Source organism: Sorex araneus, chromosome 2 (genome assembly GCF_027595985.1).
Source record: "Sorex araneus isolate mSorAra2 chromosome 2, mSorAra2.pri, whole genome shotgun sequence".
NCBI classification, from domain to species: Eukaryota; Metazoa; Chordata; class Mammalia; order Eulipotyphla; family Soricidae; genus Sorex; species Sorex araneus.
In genome coordinates, this window is record NC_073303.1 from 194,165,971 (window position 1) to 194,188,648 (window position 22,678).

The 22,678-nt window shown below is 36.9% G+C and overlaps 1 protein-coding gene across 1 annotated transcript; it reads right to left on the reverse strand.

Annotated features, from left to right (window-relative positions):
• Nucleotides 1-10,530: 10,530 nt before the first annotated feature.
• On the reverse strand, nucleotides 10,531-11,274 carry LOC101546063 (keratin-associated protein 24-1). The gene has a single exon (XM_004619001.2). It carries the CDS (start codon nucleotides 11,272-11,274, stop codon nucleotides 10,531-10,533), a length of 744 nt encoding a protein of 247 aa, XP_004619058.2.
• Between the last annotated feature and the right edge of the window lie 11,404 nt (nucleotides 11,275-22,678).

Genomic DNA, 22,678 nt, shown 5'->3' on the forward strand with positions numbered 1-22,678 from the left:
GGAGAAAGACACCATCAATGGAATTTTGCTCTTGGGCGGGATGTCTTATTGAATGAGAATTTGGCCAGAAGAAGCTTCCCCCAAGGGAAGGACTTTACCTCTGTTGATTGTATGACCACACCTATGTGTAATCCCCAACCCCTCATGCTTTGGGGATATAACTAAGGCTGTAAGAGTGGGCTGGGGGATCCAGAAGAATGAAGCAGAAGGGGAGGCAGAAGCAGGAAGGAAAAGTATGAAGGAGTAGGATCCCAAGAAGGGGATGAGGGAGATCGGAGGGGCAAAAGTTGAGGAAGAATCAGAGGAGAATGGAGATGAGATTGGAATAAAGTACAATTGATGCCAACAAGCCTGGCCCTCATTCACTCCTTTGTCCACCCATCTCCATTGGCCTCCCCAGCGGTGAAAGACCACCTACTGCAGGCAGTGGGAGAGAGACCTGCTGAGACTTTTCATATTTTATTTTTTGAATACACTAGCCATCTTTCCCCTTTGAATCTATTGTTTTCTATTCTTTTACATTTATACAGGATTAGGAGCACAAGTTCTCTCTAAGATTTTAGAAGCAAAATTCTCTCTGAGAACTAAAGAAGCAAGCCACAAATATGAGTCTCTAGGATTATTACTACTACTTTTGTCCAAGCTTTAAAGTTTTTCTGTAGCTATCAATTTATTGGTGCATATTTTCTTGTTCAGTTTGTAGATGAATGCAAATTCACATGATTTTAGACAAAGTCCTAGAGAGAAAATTATAAAATACTAAAAACTTGCCCTTGGCATTTTTTTATATAATTTCCTCACCTTAGGACACCAATGAAGTGTTCATGACACAATATGATCTTACATCATTGCTATTAGAAGGTTTAAAGATTTAAATCTTTGGGTCCGAAGATTTATATTGTGCTCAAACTTCCCCCTCCTCCACTAAATGACACTAAAGTAAAACTAAACTAAATTTATATTTCTGTCATGATAATTTTTGTCCCATAATCTATTGCTTTTATTCATAATATTAGTTTCAAAAACTGTTTGCATGCTATCAAATAAATATTTTACAATTTTAATTTAACCTACTACATCAGGGGGAGTGTCAGTTGGGCCTCATCCAGTATTATACAGGCTTACTCATGATAATTTGTTATACTAAGGTCTATATGTGGTGTCAGGGAGTAGGTTAAACCAGGAATGGTCACGTGTAAGTGACTTAATACCTGAATTATTTTGTTGACCATTGATCTACTCAATGTACTTTTCAAAAGTAGCTATTTAACAGTCACAATAGGAAAAAGGGGGTCTGAAATTGAATAAACCACTATTATTTTTATTATTTTATGTCATAAGCATTACTTGAAAGAAATTCTGTTTTGATTGTATTTCATAGAGATAATGAGAAGTTGTAAGTCCTTTGTCCTGTTTTAGAAAGAACTTTCTTAGGCTTTTGAAAGACTACTCCTTGGTTCCTGAAAGTTGGAATTTAAAGAAGTTATAAGGAAAGAGTAAACATATCCCCTATATGTTGGTTGACAGAGGTTGTTGTAAAATCAGGTGTGTTAAAACAAACGACCTTCCTAATGTGGAACCCTAGAATTAGACAAATTCATTGAACTAGGGTACTTTGGCCTCAGGAGAAATTTCCCACCATGGGAAAGGAATGGAATTAGGCATCCCATAGATAGATTTTATATAATGAAATAGGTATCCTAAGAGGGGGCGGAAGAACTCGGCTGAAAGGAGCATGACCAGTTATGTCCCCAAATTGATCAATCATAAAGGTCAATATACCTCCCCAGAGGCTAAGTTGAATATTAAAGAATGGTAAGCAAACTATGTAGGAAAAATTTGTCTAGAAGAACAAGTGAGGGAAAGGCCACCCTTTATAACTAGAAACTAGATACTAGAACTAGAAACTAGTTCTAGAAGCTTAAATTCTAGTTTTGAACCACATAGTCTACCACAGAATTACCAGCAGTATTGATGAGTTTTGTTTGCTTTTTTGACATAATAAAAATGACACTCTTTTTTGAGTATGATACACAGCCCCATGTCAGAGAATGAGTACATTTTATTTAATTCTTAGAAGGTTCCTCATTTTAGGGACCAAATGATTGTACAACAGGTACGTGGTTGTCTTGAACAAAGTTAACCCAGGTTAAATTTCTATCACCACAGACGTTCCCTGGAGCCCGTTGGGAATGATGCCTGAGTTCAGAGCCAGGAGTAACTCCTGAACACGTTCAGGTGTGACCTCAAGACCAAAAAGTTTATAAACAATTAAAAAATATGATTCCTCACTTTATGAAGACCACCAAAGGTTAAAAGATAACTTAAGCCATACAATTTTAGGTGGCATATTTAGGATGATAACACAGTTCTGTTATAAAAACAGATAATCATTCTGCTATACCTGTAGTGCCATACACAGCGAATTAAAGTTCAATGAAATCTTTGGTATAAATATTTGAGTCAGGTGGCCAACAAATATTTCTCAAAGTGATGCAAGATTCATAAGGCCTCCAGTTCACATTGTAGAATGTGGTTGTCACCCTATTCCCTGGTTTTGTGGAAACAATCTGTTATTTATTTGAGTGATGGAGAAAAGAGGCAAATTGATAAGAAAAGGCAGTTTCTGGTTGTATAATTTTTATTACTCTATTCTCAATGTTTACCCTACAGATAAGAAATGATTCACAGTTTAAAAAAATGACAGTAGTAATGATGTTTATCCTATTTCTTCAAAGAAATATTTGAGGACTTGGTTCTGCCATTCTTCAAAAACTAGTCTCTTGGGTTTAGAATCTTCCTTCATTCTTTAGATAAAGAACTTTTAATCATGTTTTTGAACGCCCCCCCCCCAACAACACAGACACACACAAACACACACACACTGTTGTTGGCATTTTTGTTGGACTAGCCAGAAGTCACACACTGGCTCTGATCCAAATATCATTGTGGTACTCACTGGGTCCAGGATGTGGGACTTGCACACTCAGTCATAGTGCTCACTGAGGATTGCCCTCTTTTAGTTGTGATGCTTGCACACTGGGGAGGACATATTCTATATATTCTAGCGGCGGCATCTGTACATATGCTGTGTTACATCTGCCTCCATCAAATACACACAGACCAGGTGGTCTCACTACCTGTTGTGCTGCTTCTCATCTGTTTTCATTGCCGTGCATTCAGGGCTGCACCCCTTTGTTTTAAGGCTTAAACACATTCGGCTATGGCTCCAGGGGGTCATAGATAGTAGCTGGGGCACACACAGAAAAGATTACACAAAGTCCAAGTGACACAGCAGGAATGGACCAAACCGATGATATGAGGTTCGCAAGGTAAATGTTGGAACTAACTGAGCTATTCCTCCAGGTTCCAAACATCATTCTTTTAGGCAACAGAATCTAAGTGTAGATTCAAATGTCACTATATGTTTCTTTTCTCTGACTCTCTATTCTCTTCTGGATTGTCAATGGCCTGACTATAGATCCACAGTTACGTGCACGATTGAATCCCAATTGTCAATCGCGTTAAAACAGGGGGGGAAAGTACAAGTACGATAAGCACAGTGAGGAGTTGAAAAATTTCATAAGCTCCGAGATAACATGGACACAGATCTGATAAAAAATTCACCTCACTTCTGATTCACTTCGAAGATTAATCTAAGGACTATGATTTCCGCAGACACTTGGGTAGGTGGAAATTTTAGCACAGACCATGCAGATTTGATGAGTATGAATACATATAGAATTGCATGGCTTTGAAATATTCTCTCATGAATTTGGAGTGACAATATAGTTAATTGAGCTGTCAGGTGAAACTGCTATTCATCAAAGTCTTCCTTGTAGATTAGATTCATTTTCCTTAAGCAAAGCAAATCATGTGCAGCTCATGGCTTACATGTTGAGAAATTTGATAGGTAGAACATTCAGAACTCAGAGAAAAAAACACAATTGAGACACTCAATGGAATGAAAAGTTTTTAAAAAATCTATTAATGTATATATCGGGATTTGAAATTATAAAACAAATGTAACAAATTTTAGAATATGTTGTAGATGAATAAAAATTATGTTGAATAGTAATACACCTTCAAGATTGCAGAAAGAAACATGGAAATTATGTAGCATACTGAATTCTTTGATAACTTGCCAAATGTAGTATATTTCTCAACTCATTAAGCTTTATTATAAGTTATTAGTCATTTAATATCAACTTTCCATTTCATGAAATAAAAAGATTGCAGTCATCTTTTAAGAACATCAAAATTTTGCCAACAAATAATCTTTGCATGAAATAAATTCAAGGATATAGCTTAGTTTGATTTATAGAATTGTGAATAGTTCATATGTATGTAAATTCATCATACCCCTCTGTATATATAAAAGAGGAATTCAACATAAACCAAACTTTGCTTTATATTTGGATTGATATTGTATCATACTTAGATTTACAAATATTTTAGTTATTAAGGTCAATGTCTTCTATCTATACATAGTGCATTTTTCAAGACAAGTGAAAAATATTTTAATTTGCATGCAGAATTCACTTGTTTGCTATATAGTCAAGTATATATACCACAGAGGGTAGGGCTTTTGCTTTGCATGCAGCGGACCCAGGTTCGATTCCTCCGCCCCTCACAGAGACCCTGGCAAGCTACCAAGAGTATCTTGCCCACAAGCTATCCATGGCATATTTGATTTGCTAGAAACAGTAACAACAAGTGTCACAATGGAGATGTTACTGGTGTCCACTCAAGGAAATCGATGAGCAACGGAATGACAGTGACAGTGACAGTGATAAAATAAAAAGGGTTTTGTTTGAGTATTTTTAGGTACAAATTTTAAAGAACCACATAAAATTATTTGAGCTCTGGATCTAATACGCTGATCATTAAGCATATTTTTTTGTCTTGCTCTAATTAAACTAGACAGACATATGAATCCACTCAACGCGGCTTGGAGTTTAAGAAAATTTTTATTATTAGCAGCATAAAGTTCATTGATAATAAACTAAAAGGTCACAAGGTAGGACTGACTTTATTTCTTAATGCTATTGTTATGCTTGTTTCAAAATTTTTAATTACACAGGAAATAGCTGTTAAGTCTAAAAATCATTTTGAGAATTACCGACTATTATTTCTAAACTCCTAACGCTAACAAAACTAAGATTCTTTGATGCATTTCTGGAGATGTCTACTATATACAATTAGTATATAGCATTATACACTCATAAATGTTATATAAACACAGAGAATGTTTGTATAAAAATATTTATACATGAAATAGCGTTAAATTTATTTAAAATATTTTGTAAGTTTTAATTTTATTTTTTATGTCTTTCATCATATAATTTATATTGATCTGTATCAATTAACTTTTATGAGACTTTTATTAGTACAACAATGTTACATTTTATTTTATGAGATTTAATTGATTTCTTCAAATATTTTCATATCATTCAGGCAATTTTAGACAAATATTATAAAATTTAAAAGAATACTTCTGTAAGGGAGATAATAGAAGGGGAAGTAGAATTATAGGTTACTCAATGTTTGCAAATTTAAAAAGCTTATTGACTACTCCTTTATTAGAAATTGTAACTCCTTTATTAGAAGTTGGTACTATTTTTCTATTTAGTATTTTTAATAGTTATATAAATTTGGGGGTGCTGAGAAGAAACCCACGCCTTCAACTTGTGAGGTACAAGTTCTACTACTAAGTCACATTTCTCTCTTTTTTCTTTATACTTGTAGTATTTTTAAAACATTATGTTTTTCATGATTCTAATTTTGAAATCATTTGGCTTTCCCATTTGGTGATCAAATTAATAGATTTTTTCTTAAGTTTGAGATTTACAGAAAAAAATTGAATGGAAACAAAATACTAAATCTACTACACACATTTGTTTCCTTTTAAATCTAGTTGTGATACATTGCATCATCAGGGAATTTTAATTTTGTTGTGCCGGGCCATATGTATCTATTTATTTACTTATCATTTATGTTTTGGGGCCACACTCAGATGTGCTCAGGTCTTACTTCTGACCCTATGCTCCAGCATCACTCCTGGAAGGATCTGGAAGGATCAGGGGACTGCATGGGCTTCCAGGGATCAAACCTGGGTTGGCAGTTTGAAATGGAAAATACCCACAGTGCTCACTCTACTATCTCTTCAGCCATATGTAGATATATATGTATATATCTATAATACTTATTTGTTCATATGTAAGATTTTTCTCCCCAAGGTATTTAATCCAAATTAATAATTTCTTTCATATTTTTTCCAGTGCCAAAAGTTTTTTTTTTTCACTTTTCTGTTCTTTTTTTCTCTTTCCTTCTTTTTCAATTGAATCAATGTGAAATACACAGTTACAAAGCAGTCCATGATTGGATTTCAGTCATGCCATGTTTCATCACCCATTCCTCCACTAGTGTGCATTTCCCACCACCAATGCCCCCAGCTTCCCCCCTCCCCACCCCCATCCAGCCTGCCTCTATGGCAGGCACTTTTCTGCTCTCTCTCTCTCTCTCCCTCCCTCCCTCCCTCCCTCCCTCCCTCCCTCCCTCTCTCTCTCTCTCTCTCTCTCTCTCTCTCTCTCTCTCTCTCTCTCCTTTTGGGCACTATAGTTTGAAATACAGATTCTGAGAGGTTATCCTGTTTGTTCCTTTACTTACTCTCAGCGCACAGTTCTTTTCTTTGCTTTGCTTTGCTTTGCATTTTTTTGGGGGGGTCACACCCGGCAATGCAGAGGGGTCACTCCTGGCTCTGCACTCAGCAATCACCCCTGGCGGTGCTCAGGGGACTATAGGGGATGCTGGGAATCCAACCTGGGTTGGCCCTACCCGCTGTGCTATTGCTCCAGCCCCTTCTTTTCTTTTCTTTTTTTTTAATTAATGAATCACCATGAGGGTACAGATACAGATTTACATATTCTCATGTCTGCGTTTCAGTCATACACAGCTTGAGTAGCCATCCCCCCACCAGTGCCCCTTCTCCACTGATGACCCCATCATCCCTCCCATCCCCCCCACCCACCCCCCACACCCCGCCTCTGTGGCAGGGCATTCCCTTTTGTTCTCTCTCTCCTTTAGGATGTTGTGGTTAGCAACGGAGGTGTTGGGTGGCCATCATGTTCGGTCTATACTCTGCTTTGAGCACGCTTCTCCCATCCCGCGCGGGTCCTCCCACCATATTTTACTTGGTGTTCCCTTCTCTATCTGAACTGCCTTTCCCCCAGCATGTGAGGCAGGCTTCCAAGCCATGGAGCAAATCTGGTACTTATTTCTGTTATTCTTGGGTGTTAGTCTCCCATTCTGTTGTTTTATATTCTACATATGAGTCAGTGCACAGTTCTTATCCAGAGTGATCATTTCCAACCATTATTGTCGTAGTGGTTTCTTGTTTATCCCAACTGCTTTCATCCCTAGTATTTAAAGTAGGCTTTCAAACATGGAGCAAGCTTCCTGCCTCATGTCTACTGTCCTTGGGTATTAGTCTCATATTATGTTTTCTTTTTAATATCCTTCTGATGATTGCAATCATTCTATGTCTGTCCCTCTCCTGACTAATCTCGCTCAGCATGATGCTCTCTTTGTCCATCCATTTGTAAGCAAATTTCAAAACTAAACCGCACATATTTTCAAATTTATCTGTTGCTTTGACCCTCCATTTTTCCTTCTAGCATACACATACTTGAGTCTCTTCACCATTTAAACATCACTCAGATGCACCAATTGGGTGCCTTTCCAATCTTCTACATAGATTGCCTTCTCTGATTCCTAAAACATTGCTCTTAAGTTTACGTTGAGACAAAATGTTATGTTTGTATCTTTATGTTATGCCTCTGGTTACTTATTGGGAATAGGATCAATGAATGTGATAAAACTAAAGACTTTCATTTAATGTTTTAAAAAATAGATTATACAATAAAGTGTGTAAAGATAAATATTGTAAGTTTAGTACAGACACATGGATACTCATCAAGGATAAAGATTATTTTGATACTTGATGTTCCATGTTCACATACTTGTATAATTTTTCTATGTTAAAGGAATTAAACTCGTTCTATGTAATTGATGGTTTCTCAGAAAATTTTTGATATTTATCAATGTGCAGCTGACATTTTATCATTTGATGGTGAATTTGCATATCTATACAGATATTGGATTTTAAGATGATTATTTTTTAATCATTTACTTTTTATTGAAGTGCCATGGTTTGCAATGGTATTACAATAATCATTCTCTGCAATAGTATCAATATAATCTAGCTGCAGTGCCAATCCACCACCAGAGATACCTTTTGAGCATTGTCTCAAGGTTTTTTCTACCTCTCTCCCTGTCCCCATCTCCTTTCCAGTTTACAGTACTATTGGCAATGTCTCAGGTTTTCTTTCCATTGGAGATAGGGTTTCTTTTGTTCTTTGTATTCCACATTGAGATCATCTGAACTTTTTCCCTGCCGACTCATTCCAATTAACATGATATCCTCCAGTGACACCCAAGTTGCAACAGTGATTCTTTCTTTATATCATAGAAAAGTAGCACACACATTTATCTATATCTACAACTATATATATGTATACATAAAATGAATATCACATATGTATACATATATATACATACATAAACCTACCTATATATCATGATTTCTTTCTTCACTCATCTATTGTTCGGCAATTGGGTTGTTTTCAGATCTTTCATATTGTAAGTAATGCTGCAATGAATATAGGTGTGCATAAGCTTGCAAATGAATGTTTTAGCTTTCACAGTGTAGCATTTCAAACTAACAGAATTCTCTGACCAATGAGTCCACAAACTATTGACTTGATTATCCCTAGCCATGCTCAGGATGAAACAACGCATCAATCTTCCTTTAACAAATATTTCCTGTATGTAGTGGGGCTTTGGAAACAACAAATAGAATGGTAGTACACATGCTTTTTCATTTAAATATGATTATTGTTTTGATATTGAAAAGCTTTTCTATTTTTAAAAATATCCTGTTACACTCATATCCAAGGGAGACTCATTTAACTTTAAACATAATTATTATTTTTTTAATTTTTGGGTCATATCTGCCAGAGCTCAATACTTACTCCTGGCTTGTTACTCAAATGTCCATCCTAGAGGACTCAGGAAACTGTATTAGATCACAGAAATCAAACCCAGATTGGCATGTAAGGTAAGCTCCAGCCCCAACATAATTTTCTTTTTATTTACAAAAATCATTGATATAAAAGGCATTTATCTCTAAGACTAAAACATTATTTTTATTAATACTTTTATAGGGGTTAAGCCACATAACAGAATGATCACTAGTAAACCTATTCCAGAAGCCAAACTTTATCTACAAGATCAATTAATATACATACCGTGCAGGTAAATATGTAGACATTTATTACTCTGTATATTTGTACTAAGATTTTATATTTTCCTCACCCCATAGAGACAAAAGTGATACATAGTTAAGAGATAATATCACTCAATACATTAGAAAAACTTAGTCAAACAAAAATTTTAAGTCTTTGGAATTAATATCCTAGTGCCTTTATATTTTTCAATGAGACTATGAACTAAATAGCGGGAAAGCAGCACTTTTTCAATGCTCTGCGCATATTGTCAAAAACACTAATGAAACTTAAGTGGATATAAAATAAATTATAATGAAAATCATTACTCCCCAATAGAAATATGTTTATTAGCTATGAACCAAGACCTTTTATTTTTCAGAATCAGCAGCACTTCAACATCTAATTATTACAGCAGAATATAGTGATCTGGTGAATATAATTGATATAGACTATCACAAATGTGTAAGATTCTGTAAAAGTATTTTCCCACTATTTAAGTAAATTATTTTTGTCCCCTGCTATTTCTGAGGCTCTGAAGGCATTGAAGACAATAGCTGAGAGCCAGCTGGTGCTATGTGTTATGATTTCTTGGGAAGAGTAGATTTGTCGAAGCTCGTCTGATTTTGAATTCCAGTTGCTTGTTTTTTCTTTCTTATCTTTACATTTCGTCAGTAGAGGAAGGGCAAAATAGCTCAAATCAATTTATTTAGAACACTGCTTTGTTTAGCTTATTAGTAATATTCTAGGCAGACAGCTATCAAGTCCATTGACAGAAAGCTATGAAGAAAATGCACTGAGATCACCAGTCAAATAAATGAAGCCCCCCTGTGTCGAGAAAGGTCGTTGATAATTGCATTGCCATCCGAGGGGTTAGTGGCATCTAAATAAGAAGTTTGGCTTTTATATTCCTTGTGGATCTCTTCAATGTTCCCATTAATTGTCTCAGAAATATCTTCAGGATCTGTCTTTAGCACAAAGGATATTACCAGAGCAACAGGAAAATAGAGAAGCAGATGATGATGATTGTAGTTAGTAAGTCCTGGAGTTATTTATACTTGAGGTTACTATAGTGAGATTCTTAAGACATGTGAAGCAGTTCAGTAGAACCTTAGAGAATGCAATCGCTTAGTAGAATCTGCTGCATTGGACAAAGTCCAGCAACCAAAAAACCTCAATGACTGGATTAATAGCAATCCAGAGGTCTACAACCACTGCACAAATACCGCAGAGGTGGGAAGGTACTTGGTAAACAGCTCAGAGACCGGAAATTTCTAGGAAAATAGCTCAGCGGTTGGCCCCTCATGGGCCCATAATTTGAGTATTGAAAACTCTTTCTTGGAGGATAGTTTTGTGGTTGGTAGCTGTTGGAAATAAAACATGATGGGATAAAGCCAAGATTGTGATAGTTTCGATACCCAAAACCGCCACTGTAGTGGTTTAGGGGTTGGAAACTCTTGGATATGCGGTTAAGTTGTCCAAAGTATTTGGAGCCGCTGTTAAGGGTTGGGGTGACTTTAGTGGCACGGAGATTCTTGGGATAGCAATCAGATACATACCCCTTGCTGTGAGTGCCCTGGCTACCGCTGGGGGCGGGTCCAGTGTTGGTAGTTTCGCAGCCACCGCCGACTTTGCCTACTGCTGATGAGTTGCAAGGCACATAGAAATTTGACCCATCACAAGTAGTGGTATCCGTCTTGACCTCGCAGCCAGGGGATTCACAGTCAGGCACTTCGCCATAGGATTCTTGGCAGTTGTCCAGGAGCCAGAGATTTCCTTGGTAGCGGCTGGGTAAGCAGATCCCAAAAGTGGGGCTTACATCACTGGAGCAAAGAGCAGCAGAAGTCACTGGAATGTAGCAGTAAGTTCTGTAGGATGTGCCACTGCAGCCCCCAGGAGAGCCCAGAAAAGACATGGAGTTTGGGTGCATGCTAAGTGGCAGTCGTGTAGGTATGGCACGGCGGTGACTCGAGGACTTTATATATCTTCCTCAGAGGTTGTCTGGAGGTGTCCTGACTTCTTCCTCCATACTGCCTGAGACAACAGCACAGCAACATCTCATTAGTGTGCTACTTAGCTACAGCTGTTGATGTCTTCACACTCTTATAAAAATAACTTTATTTTGCTTCTTCAAAGTATCTATAACTGCCACTTTGACCACCACCCAGCACTCATCATCTTCAGACCATAGCCTTGAAGAATAGTGATTTTTCTGTTAATAGGTCAACTCTCCTCTGTCAATCAGTGGTTAACAAGAGTTCATGTGTCCATGGGCCTCGCTGGCATGATTATTAAAAGCTTAATAAGGATTGAACTTAAATAAGGAACCTGTATTTTCCCACCCCGTTGAGTACTGAAAATACTGCAGGACTTGATCCTATATTCTGAACTCAGCTGCATGCTCTGGCTTTCACAATACTATTGCTAAAAAGAATGATAAGGACTGGACTCTTCAGAGAAAGAATTGGTTCTCCTGAACATATTCTTAACTGTACCAGGCTGTGTAGTGATGATAACTTCACATCTGGTGTGTTTGGAAAATTCCATCCATAGGACTCTTGGAGACTTAGTGACCCTGCTGGAGGTCAGGAATGAACTTGTCCCCATGGCTCGCTGGTTGCTAAGTAACCGTGAATTCTATGAGATTCCTTTCTTTCTGTGGTATGTAATATCAAAAAAGGTCAGTTGAGAAAAGATTGTATCATTCCAAGTAAGACTACCAGTTACACTGTTTCTGCTGTGAAGCCCCAGTGTTTTGTACATTTTCACCTTAAATTTATATTTCTTATTTTTAATGTGAGTTCTTTTATTTTTGAACACGGTGTGTTGAGTGTAATTTTTTGTGGGGTCTATACCCACAAAAGGAAATGAATATGTTAAAAGATCATTCAAATTACCTGATCTGTTTAATTATTTTTGTTGTTATTGTTGTTATTCTTGGGGCCATACCTTACAATGCTCAGGGGTTACTCCTGGCTCTGCACTCAGGATTCACTCCTGGCAGGGCTCAGGAAATCATGTGGGATTCTGGGAACCAAACACAGGTAAGTTGGATATAAAGCAAGCACTTTACCTGCCATCCTATCTCGCTGGTTCCTGATTGTTTAATTCTTCTACACTTCGTCCATATTAAACAATATATTCTCTTGGGGTGAGGATTGAAGGGATTTTAAAGATTTTACAGTATAGAATAAATATTTGCTTTTGAAAACATTAACTTTATTTTATTCTTTAATTTTCCATTGGATTGGAAAATGTGCTGTACATGCTAATAGCAATGAATTCAGATAAATAAATTAGTTTCTTTAGGTAGACTAACCTACAAGGGTCATTATCAAAGGAAGCCATCCTAACAAGACATAATTCCATTTCCTTTCCTCTTTGGTTTCCAGCAATATTTAAGTGCATGCCAGTTCAAACAAAGATATATTACAAATGTCTTTTATAATTGAGTTTTCTCAGTGTTTAAATATTCTGCAATGTTTCAATAACCACCTCTTTATTGGATACATTTTGGTGTATCTTGTGGAGTGTCTTTGAGATTAAAAGGCTTGGAATTTGGAAGCCATACTTTCAGAAAAATATCTGGCTAGAGAACATCCTTTCAGTTATGAGTCAGATAATTTAGGAAATAAAATACAAAAGTAGGTTGATGGTCAACTTTCCCTATCCTACTAGTTCTAAATGGCAGACAAATTGAGAGATTGATAAAGTTTTATGTCTGTATGTCTGCCTCACTCTAGTTAGCCATGATTACTCTTAGCCTTATTTTAAATCTACCTTAGAGAAGATTGGGTAGGGAAGCAGAATGAATAAGTCTATCATATTTCATTCCGCATGCTCTCTTTCCAATGAACAGAATATTACAGAGCATTCAAACCCTCTGCGATAGGGTCCTGCTCTGCCAGCTGCTCAACAACCCCCAGGCACACTCCATCAACCTCAAGGAGATCAACCTTAAGCTGCAGATGTCCCAGGTGTTACCCAGAGACGCAGGGAGGTGAGTGTTTGTCAATATGCAGATTGTTACAACATGCCAGTCGACCTAAAGCTTGCCTTCGGTAGACTGGGAACATCTGTAAAGACGATTAGAGGCCCCGCCAAAAAGCCTCCACCTCTCGGAGAGCCTGGCAAGTTACCGAGAGTATCCCGCCAGCATGGCAGAGCCTGGCAAGCTACCTGTGGTGTACTTGATATGCCAAAAACAGTAACAAAGATGGTCTTCATTTCCCTGATCCTGAAAGAGCCCCCAATATGTCATCAGGCTACACTAGCACGTGATAGGGACAGATGGAGTCATTACTTGTGCCCGCTTGAGCAAGTCAATGAACAACAGGATGACAGTATACAGTGATACAATGATTCAAATAAGTACAGAATATTCAAATAAGTATCACTCACATAAAGTATAATCCAACACAAATTAATAACGCAGAGGAAATAATTGTATAACTATTTTTCAAACTGAAAGAACTTGCAAGATCTTGAAACTTGTTTTGATCTGAAACATTATAAATAATCAAACATTGTTATTTACAAAGCCTGAATTGAGTCAGCTCTTTTAATTTTACCTTCCTACTCCTGACACATTCAGATGTAACCCTCACTGCCTGCTGACCACCATTTACTGTAACAATAATACTACAGAATTTTCTTCCACCTTAGTATTTATCTTGGCAAAAGACAGTGCAAATAGCATCAGAGCATAGCATTGAGCACTGTCATCCCCTTGTTCATGGATTTGCTTTGAGTGGGCACCATTAACGCCTCCATTGTGAGACTCATTGTTACTATTTTTGGCATATCAAGTACTCCACGGGTAGCTTGCCGGCTCTGCCATGTGGATGGGATATTCTCGGTAGCTTGCTGGGCTCTCTGAGAGAGATAGAGTAATGGAACCCAGGTCAGCCTCATGCAAGGCAAACAGTCTACTTGCTGTCTATCGCTCCATTCAGAAAAATGGTCGGTTTTATCACAAAGGAAGAATCTCTGTCTTTTTGAGTGGCATTTTCCTCTTAATCATTAATTGCCATTATAATTGTTCTTCTTGCTTAATTGCTAAAAATATTTATCCTCCTTATTTTCTATTTTAATATTTATATATATGCAAAGCTGAATAGACTCTCTGAATAAAGTCCATTTCCTTCCTGATCCCTGGAACTTGTGAATGATTTCTATGTCAAAGGAGACTGTATATATGAGTAAGGTCCAACTTTTAAGATAGAATTTTTGGGTGAGATCACTGTATACCAAGGTTCTTGTACAATGGAGATATTATAGGAGAAAAGCCACTGATTGTAGTGATGTTGTTCATACTTACAGGAATATCAGCAATGTCTAGGACCTGAGAGAGATAGAATAGATTTGCCCGTTGACTTCAAAGATAATCAATCCTGCTGCCACTTTGACTGTACTTGTGTGAGATCAGTTTTGAACTTCCAGTTTCAAGAACTGCAAGATATTACATTTCTGTTATAAGGTCACGAGGTGTGTGGCTAAGCCGTAGAAATGTAATATACTCTGTTAGAAAAAACACCAACAACTGCATTGGCTAGTATTGTTATAAATTATGGAGTCTGCACTCTTTTGCTCTTGTTTAAGGGAACAATATTTCTATCCATCAAATAATATAGATAAGCCACCAGGCTTTGTGAAAAGAAACAAAATTTATTCATCTAATTAGGCAGTACATTCTTTGCAACTCATTAAAATGGAGTTAAGGAACTCTCTACTGATTCTTCCAAAGGTTAAAAATCATTTATAGTAAACACAGAAGATCAAAGAATCTAAGTTTTCCAGTAAATTACTCTCAGATAAAATAATGGAGACCATCTTCCAGGATTTGGGGTTTTGATAAGATTTTCTCTTATTTTTGTAATCACATATATAATTATATCTTAATTCCTCTTGCCAGAATACTGTTAAATGATGCAAAAACACTTCCCTTATTTAAAAAGAGTAGAATTTATACAAAATCTATAGCACTGTAGCACTGTCGTCCTGTTGTTCATCGATTTGCTTGAGCAGGCACCAGTAATGTCTCCACTGTGAGACTTGTTACTGTTTTTGGCATATCAAATATGCCACAGGTAGGCTCTGCGGAGTGGACGAGATACTTTTGGTAGCCTTCCAAGCTCTCTGAGAGGGACAGAGGAATCGAACCTGGGTTGGCCGTGTGCAAAGCAAACACCCTACCCACTGTGCTATTGCTCCAGTCCATTTAAGTATTGAGTAATGTGATTCTTAAACTTAGCAATGGTAGGCTGAAATGTTGGGTAGCTGGCTATATTTACATTGTTGACTGTATAGCTCATTTCTGGTCGGTCTCAAAAGCTTAAAGGCAGATGGGCAGAATTAAGTACTTTGGAAATAGGAGTAAATGAAAATAAAACTTTATAAAATTTTCAGCCACACCCAGTGGCGCTCAGGACTCACTCCTACATCTACACCCAGGAATCACTCCTGACTGAGTTTGGGGGATCATATGGGATGCTGAGATTTGAACTTTGATGGCTCTTATGCAAGGCCAGCGCTCTGCCCACTAAACTGTCTCTCAGGTCCTTAAATAAAATATTTTCATATAGCTAAAATCAGTAGAAAGACAGATGAGTTTGATTCTTGTTTGCCTTTTTCATAAAATATGGTATTTATGGAATTAAAACAGGTGTGACATGAGTTGAACATTTTGAGATGGAACCATTATGGCTGCCTTATGAAATGTGAACAATTCTCTTAATGTGTGGCACTAACACATTTTCATTAGTATGTGATCTTGCTGATACCTCTCTTTCAGTACTTGGTACCTTCTTATGTGAAAGCAGTGCTGATGATACCTACATTGCAAGACTATAGTGAAATTGAATGAAACTTAGTGTAAAAGTATCTAGAAGAAGAAAAGAAACATGCTCTATGCAAATTAATGTCATATTTCTAAATCCCTAATTTACAAAATTCCAGTCATCCATTAAACTAAATAAAAATAATTATCCTTAATTTACTTTGACGTTGAGAAAACATGGTCTTGAAACAATCTTTGTCTCCTCCAAAAGTTAATTCTGAAACTGAATGGATTCCTCCTTACACCAACCTCATGTCATTAAAATACTTTACTTGGCCACAATTACTAATGAATCCTCTTATTTAAACCTTCTTCTTTTGCGCTATGTATCTTTAATTAGTTCCTAAACATCTGCATTTGTGGTTACAAGAATAATGATTCAATACTTATGTTCCTGTAAAATCCCATCTTTGACACTTAATATATGAATTAACTATCAAATATTTCTCTAACTAAATTTCAACATATTCAAAACTTAAATATGTTTTCTTAAGAGATACTTATGAAGATAAAAATAGACAAATACATGTTGTGAATAACAAGTATATTCTTGGTATCACTTGTATTTTATTAACACCAGACTATATCTTTGCTGATATTGAGGCATGAAGGGCGGAGCACCAGGTGAGCTGGTTCATTTGATTGGTCATTTTGAACTTCACTCACCAAAGTAACTGGGGTTGGTATGTAGTAACAGATAAAAGGAAGTTCCTTGCCAGGCAATCACTTTCTTGGCCTCCTCACCTGTGGCCAGACATCCCTGAGAAGTAACAGGAGAGCAGGAATTCCCCCACATGAACCTGGCAGTGGTCAGAGACTCACGAAGGTCAAAAGGACAGGGAGCCACTTAGCATAGCCCCAGAAGTACAAAGCAAGATGTTATAGAACAGCAAACCTCCAGCAAGGTGATACAGCTGACAGGCTTCTAGCTCTAGATTTCACAGGAGGAAAGTTTACACTGCATAGAGGAAGTGACAAGACCAGGCCATCATACACTGGAGGTGAGGGACAGAACCTGGAATGTCAGATACAAGAGCAGGTATGGAGGGAAAAGGTCAAATCAGGTGTTAAAGACAGTGCTAGGAACTATCTCCTGGATAAGCCTTCTCCCATATATTTTATTTATTCAAACTTAATATTGAGGTATTTTGGGGAGGGATATTATATATATATATATATATATATATATATATGGAAGTATTCAGGGTTTATTTCTAGCTCTTTGATCAGGGATCAGTCCTGGGCGCAGTGTGGGTTTTCTTCCTGGTCTATGTCCAGGGATCAGTTCTGGAATGATGTTAGGGAAGAATTGGATTAGGCTGGGCTGCATGCAAAGCAAGTGCCTTAATGTACTCTCTCTCCAGCCCTGAATATTGAGGTCTAAAAACCCACTTTGAGTTGACTGTTGTGCGTGGGGTGAGAGACAAATGCAATTTCTGTATGTGATTATTCAGTTTTTCCCAGCACACTACCTTGAAAAGGCTTTGCTTAATCCACTTCATGCACCCAGATCCATTGTCGTAGACTGATTGTCCAGACATAGAGAATTTGTCTCTTTGGACTGAATTCTATTCCACTGAACTGCGACTCTATTTTTATCAAGCACCAATCCATTTTGATTGCCATAGTTCTGTTTTTTAAATTTGGAGGTGGGGGCAGTCACAGTTGGAGATATTCAGGGGTTATTCCTTGTTCTATACTCAGAAATTACACCTGATGGTGCTCAGTGGACTATGTGGGATGCCAGGATCCAGCCAGGTCGATTATATGCAAGGCAAATGCCCTCTCCATTGTACTATTATTCCAGACTTAGATTACTATAGCTTTATAGTTTTATTTAAAATAATTGAATCCTACACCTCATCCTGTCCCTGGTTTGGCTCATAATTGCTTTGGCTATTCAAGAAGTTTCATAGTTCCATATACATTTTAGAAGCACTTTTAAAAAATAACAATCATTGGTAAAAGTCTTCAGTATTTATATGGGGATAGCATTGTACATTATTTTTCAATTTTTCAATTTTTTTAATAGTGAATCACCATGAGGTACACCTAAGAATTTTTAAAGGCAATTTGGATAGACTATTTCTTATTTCTATTTCCTTTGCTAAACCTGTCTATAATGAGCTGTGGTTACATCAGAAGTCATGAAGTCACTTTCCCTCAACATAATTCTCTTTCCCACCTGTATTCATGTTCTGTTTTACTCATTAAAACAACTACTAGACTGATATTTCTTTTGAGAAGATATTAAAAAATATTAGCAGTGTTTCAAGGAAAAGCAGATCCCCAATATTCGTAAAAATGTGCAGAGACAGAGGAACAGCGAGTAAGAGAAATCTATACATAGAGAGAAAACCAATGTTTTAAAATATTTTACTCATCCTTTAAAATATAAAAGACATGAGATTTTATACAGATAGAGTATAATGTCTCTTCTTTAAATTTCATTATTTTGTTTCCATATTAGAGGAATACAATATTTGACACCTCACAATCTCACAGGAGGGATTTTTCAGGTTACACAACACATTTTTCCTCAAAAAAAAAAAAAACCAAAACGAAACCTCAGATCACTTCTATCAGTGTGAGACCTGTTTCCGGTAAAAAATAATCAGAAATTGGAGTCACTGAGAGTTGACAGTTTGGGAAGTCTATTTGACAGTTTTCTTATATGTTATGATTATAAAGTAATCAGGACATTATGTTTTCTATATAGATTAAATTTCTTTAACTCTAATGCATCTATAGAAAATACTCTTGCTTGGATAACTGTCCACTGAAATATTTCTTTTCTCATATGTGGTTCACCTGAATTCCTCATTATTTAGCTTAAGATTCTTCTCATTGTTTGTTCTTTATGAAGTTTGAAAACAAAGTATTGACAACTAGTCCATATAATTCCCTTTATTACATGAAGACTTGCTGCATTTGGCTTACAAAATGAAAAGTGAAGAGTTTCTCTTTAGAGCATACTGAAAATAGATTTTTGTTTTATAGAACTGCTACTGAACTGCATCTGAAAAGTAGGACATTGGTGAGTTTAGAGTTATTAAACTAATATTATCTTATCATCAATCATCATAATTAAAATGTAGGTTGAATGGAAGACAGGTAACTAAGAGAAGCCTGGTATTATCAACCACTTTATCACCTCTTAATGATAAACGTAGAAAGATTCAAATCACATACCTAGTTGACATACATCTTAATTTATTATCTAAAATTACATTTGTACTTCCTCTCAATGTCTACAGAGAAGTTATTTGTTACACTTCCATGAAGATGTCTGGTTAAATACCCTGAGATTCAAAACAAAAAGTAAAAGCAAAAAGCTACCAAGAGATTAAATCCTTCCTAAGAGATGACTGGTTTGAGGATAGAATGACATTAACACAAAATAATAAGAATCACCTCGGAGAGCTTGTGATCTTTTCTTTCTCACATGAAACTTAATTAGCACTTTAAATTAATTAAATCTTATTCAGAATCCAAGACATCTAGTATGGTCTCTTTAATTTGTATTAGATTTCAAAGCACAAATTTTTTATCAACTGTTGCTTACATAGGAAAGTTTTCACTTTAGAATAAGATTCATAAACTTTATAACTAGCACCAAGAGCATATTTTTAAAAGTTATTTATTTTATTGAATCACCATGTGGAAAGTTACAAAGTTTTCAGGCTTATGTCTCAGTTATACAATACTCAAACACCCATCCCTTCACCAATGCCCATATTCCACCACCAAAAACCCCAGTATACCTCGCCCTCCTACCCACCCCCGCCTGCGTAACTGATAAATTTCACTTCATTTTCTCTTTTCCTTGATTATATTCCATATTTCAACACAAAACTCACTATTGTTGTTGGAGTTTCCCCCCAAAAAAGACATCCCTACTGCCAAGGAAGCATTTGATAATTGGTTTTCCATTGCTAAGAATGAAGAGATATGAGGTCCTGCTGTTCGAAGTACATAACTCTTTATTTTTCTCCTTGCCACACCATCGAGATTGTAACTGCTTAATAGACCTCATAATACGGTGGACACCACACCGCTTCTCCCCGAAAAGGGAAAAAAAACGAGAAAGAAGGATATTTCCTCTCCTTGGCCGGCGTGGGGCTATGGCTTAGTTCACAGTCTAGAGACATGGCTGCTACTTTGATTACCTTCAATATTTCAACAAAAATCTCACTATTATTGTTTGGAGTTTCCCCCCAAAGTCAGACCTGCTAAAAAGGAACCGTTTCACATTGCTGACAATTAAGAGATAATAGGCTGTCACGGCCGCACGGTTTTGGATTTCTGTATAAAGTCCAGGGAAAATTCTTCCAGAAATTGCATCATTGCAAGCTTTTACTTTCCTTTTGTGGTGCTCATAAGATGGAAAAGCCTGGAGAGAGAAACCCTATCTCCCTGGCGCTGCATGGGGCAGTGGCTCAGTTCACAGGCTAGAGGCATTTCTTCGAGCTGCTGGTGTCCAAAGTAGTTTAGTTGGCCTCTGGGATCATGCTTGTGCAGCAGCGGGAAGGCCACACTCGTGTAGCCAATGCACTTAAATCTCGGTGGAGGGAGGGCTCGGTACCCCCCATCCACCGGGATCTTCCATGCGTCCTGCAGCATCTGGTTGGTACAGAGGCCAACTAAACTACTTTGGACACCAGCAGCTCGCAGAAATGCCTCTAGACTGTGAACTGAGCCACTGCCCCACGCGACGCCAGTGGGGGAAGGGTTTCTCTCTTTCAACCCTTCCTTTCCAGGCACAACATGGCGATCATCGCTTTGTGAGCACAAAAAGAGCATATTTTTATGCTCCAGATTCCCATATGTCAATTTTTTTAAATGTCCTAAAATTGTGAGTTTTTAATCTCAGAAACTTTGTACAGGAAAGACTTTCTGGAACACCCTTGCCTAATTTGCTCCTGGGAATGATAGTTTATTCATTACATCATTTCTGTAATAAATGTCTAGAAGATATTTTCTTGAATTTTTCATTATTTACATGAATTATGCTTTAAACATGTCATTTTATTTATTCCTGTCAATAGAGGACTTGGAAGTCATTTTCATATTGGTCAATTTATGTATGCTGGTTGTGTGTGGAGGGCTAGGATAGAAACACATTTGGTCAATTCCTCAATGATTCTTATAAGTACTAATGGTACTTCTAAGATGGAATATATTATGATTTACCCAAATATTCAAATAATATCTCTTTTTTAATATGTGTGTATCAACTTGGTCCAGGACAGCAAAACTCACAGATGAATTTAGTAACATTGTACATCATCCTTTAAATATTAAATAATCCAAATAAATACAATAGGCCTAAAATGCAAATTTAGAGGCATGTCTGGAAAATTGGCTATTCTCTGAGGCTATTTCTCTTATTTTACTTTATTTAGTTTTTTTGTTGTTGTTGTTAATATACGAAATTCTATTCTCAACAAATGGCCTTAGACTTCTTGAGCCTATGTCTTATCACATTGGTATCATTATTTGCCAGTTTTTTCAACATTGCAGACATTAGATATTTTGAATGTTAGATAAATTAAATATGTTTGGGAAGGAATTTTTTTGGTAATTTCAGTGCTTTTCAGGGGCAAGTACAGGCTCCATGCTTGGGATACTTGGTGCTATAGACGGAACCTGAGGTCCTTCATGTAAAGCGTGAGCTTGGCGCTTTGTGCTAGCTTCCGATTTAATTTAGATACAATTTTTAAAATCTTAAATGTCTACTAGATATTTCTCCTTTGATATCACTTGTATCACTTGTAGTCCCATTGTTCATTGATTTGTTTGGCGGCTCCAGTAACGTCTCCATTCATCCCTGTCACGTTCAGGGCCAGTTCTCTTCAAGCTTTTCAAGAAAATTGAAGAAACAGGGACTCTACCAAACAGTTTCAATGAGGCTCATATCTCCCTAATACCAAAAGCAAACGAAGACACCACTAACAAAGAAAATTACAGGCCAATATCCCTGATGAACACGGATGCGAAGATTCTCAATTAGCAAATATTATATTATTTGCTAATAACATTAGCAAATAGAATCCAACAACTCATCAAAAAGATCATACATCATGACCAAGTAGGATTCATCCCTGGGATTCAAGGATGATTTAACATTCGGAATTCAATTAACATAATCCATCATGTCAACAAAAGTAAAAATAAAAACCATATGATCATTTCAATAGATACAGAGAAAGCATTTGACAAGATCCAACACCCATTTATGATGAAAACTCTCACCAAAATAGACTTAGAAGGAACTTTCTTCAAGATAGACAAAGCCATCTACCACAAACCCATAGCAAGCATTATCCTAAATGGAGAAACATTAAGGTTATTCTATTCTAGTATTCTTATCCTTATCCAAGAGAGTCTTTTGCCCGCATGCCTGGCTGTCTTCCCCAGGGCCCCTTGGAGGGGATGAGCTCCAGCTTCCCTCCCCACCCTGAGCAGAGCTCTCGGCGGCCGAAGACCACCAGAA

What these genes read in the sequence shown, in the direction of transcription:
- LOC101546063 (XM_004619001.2), bottom strand. Translation starts at nt 11,274, where the DNA reads ATGCACCCAAACTCCATGTCTTTTCTGGGCTCTCCTGGGGGCTGCAGT.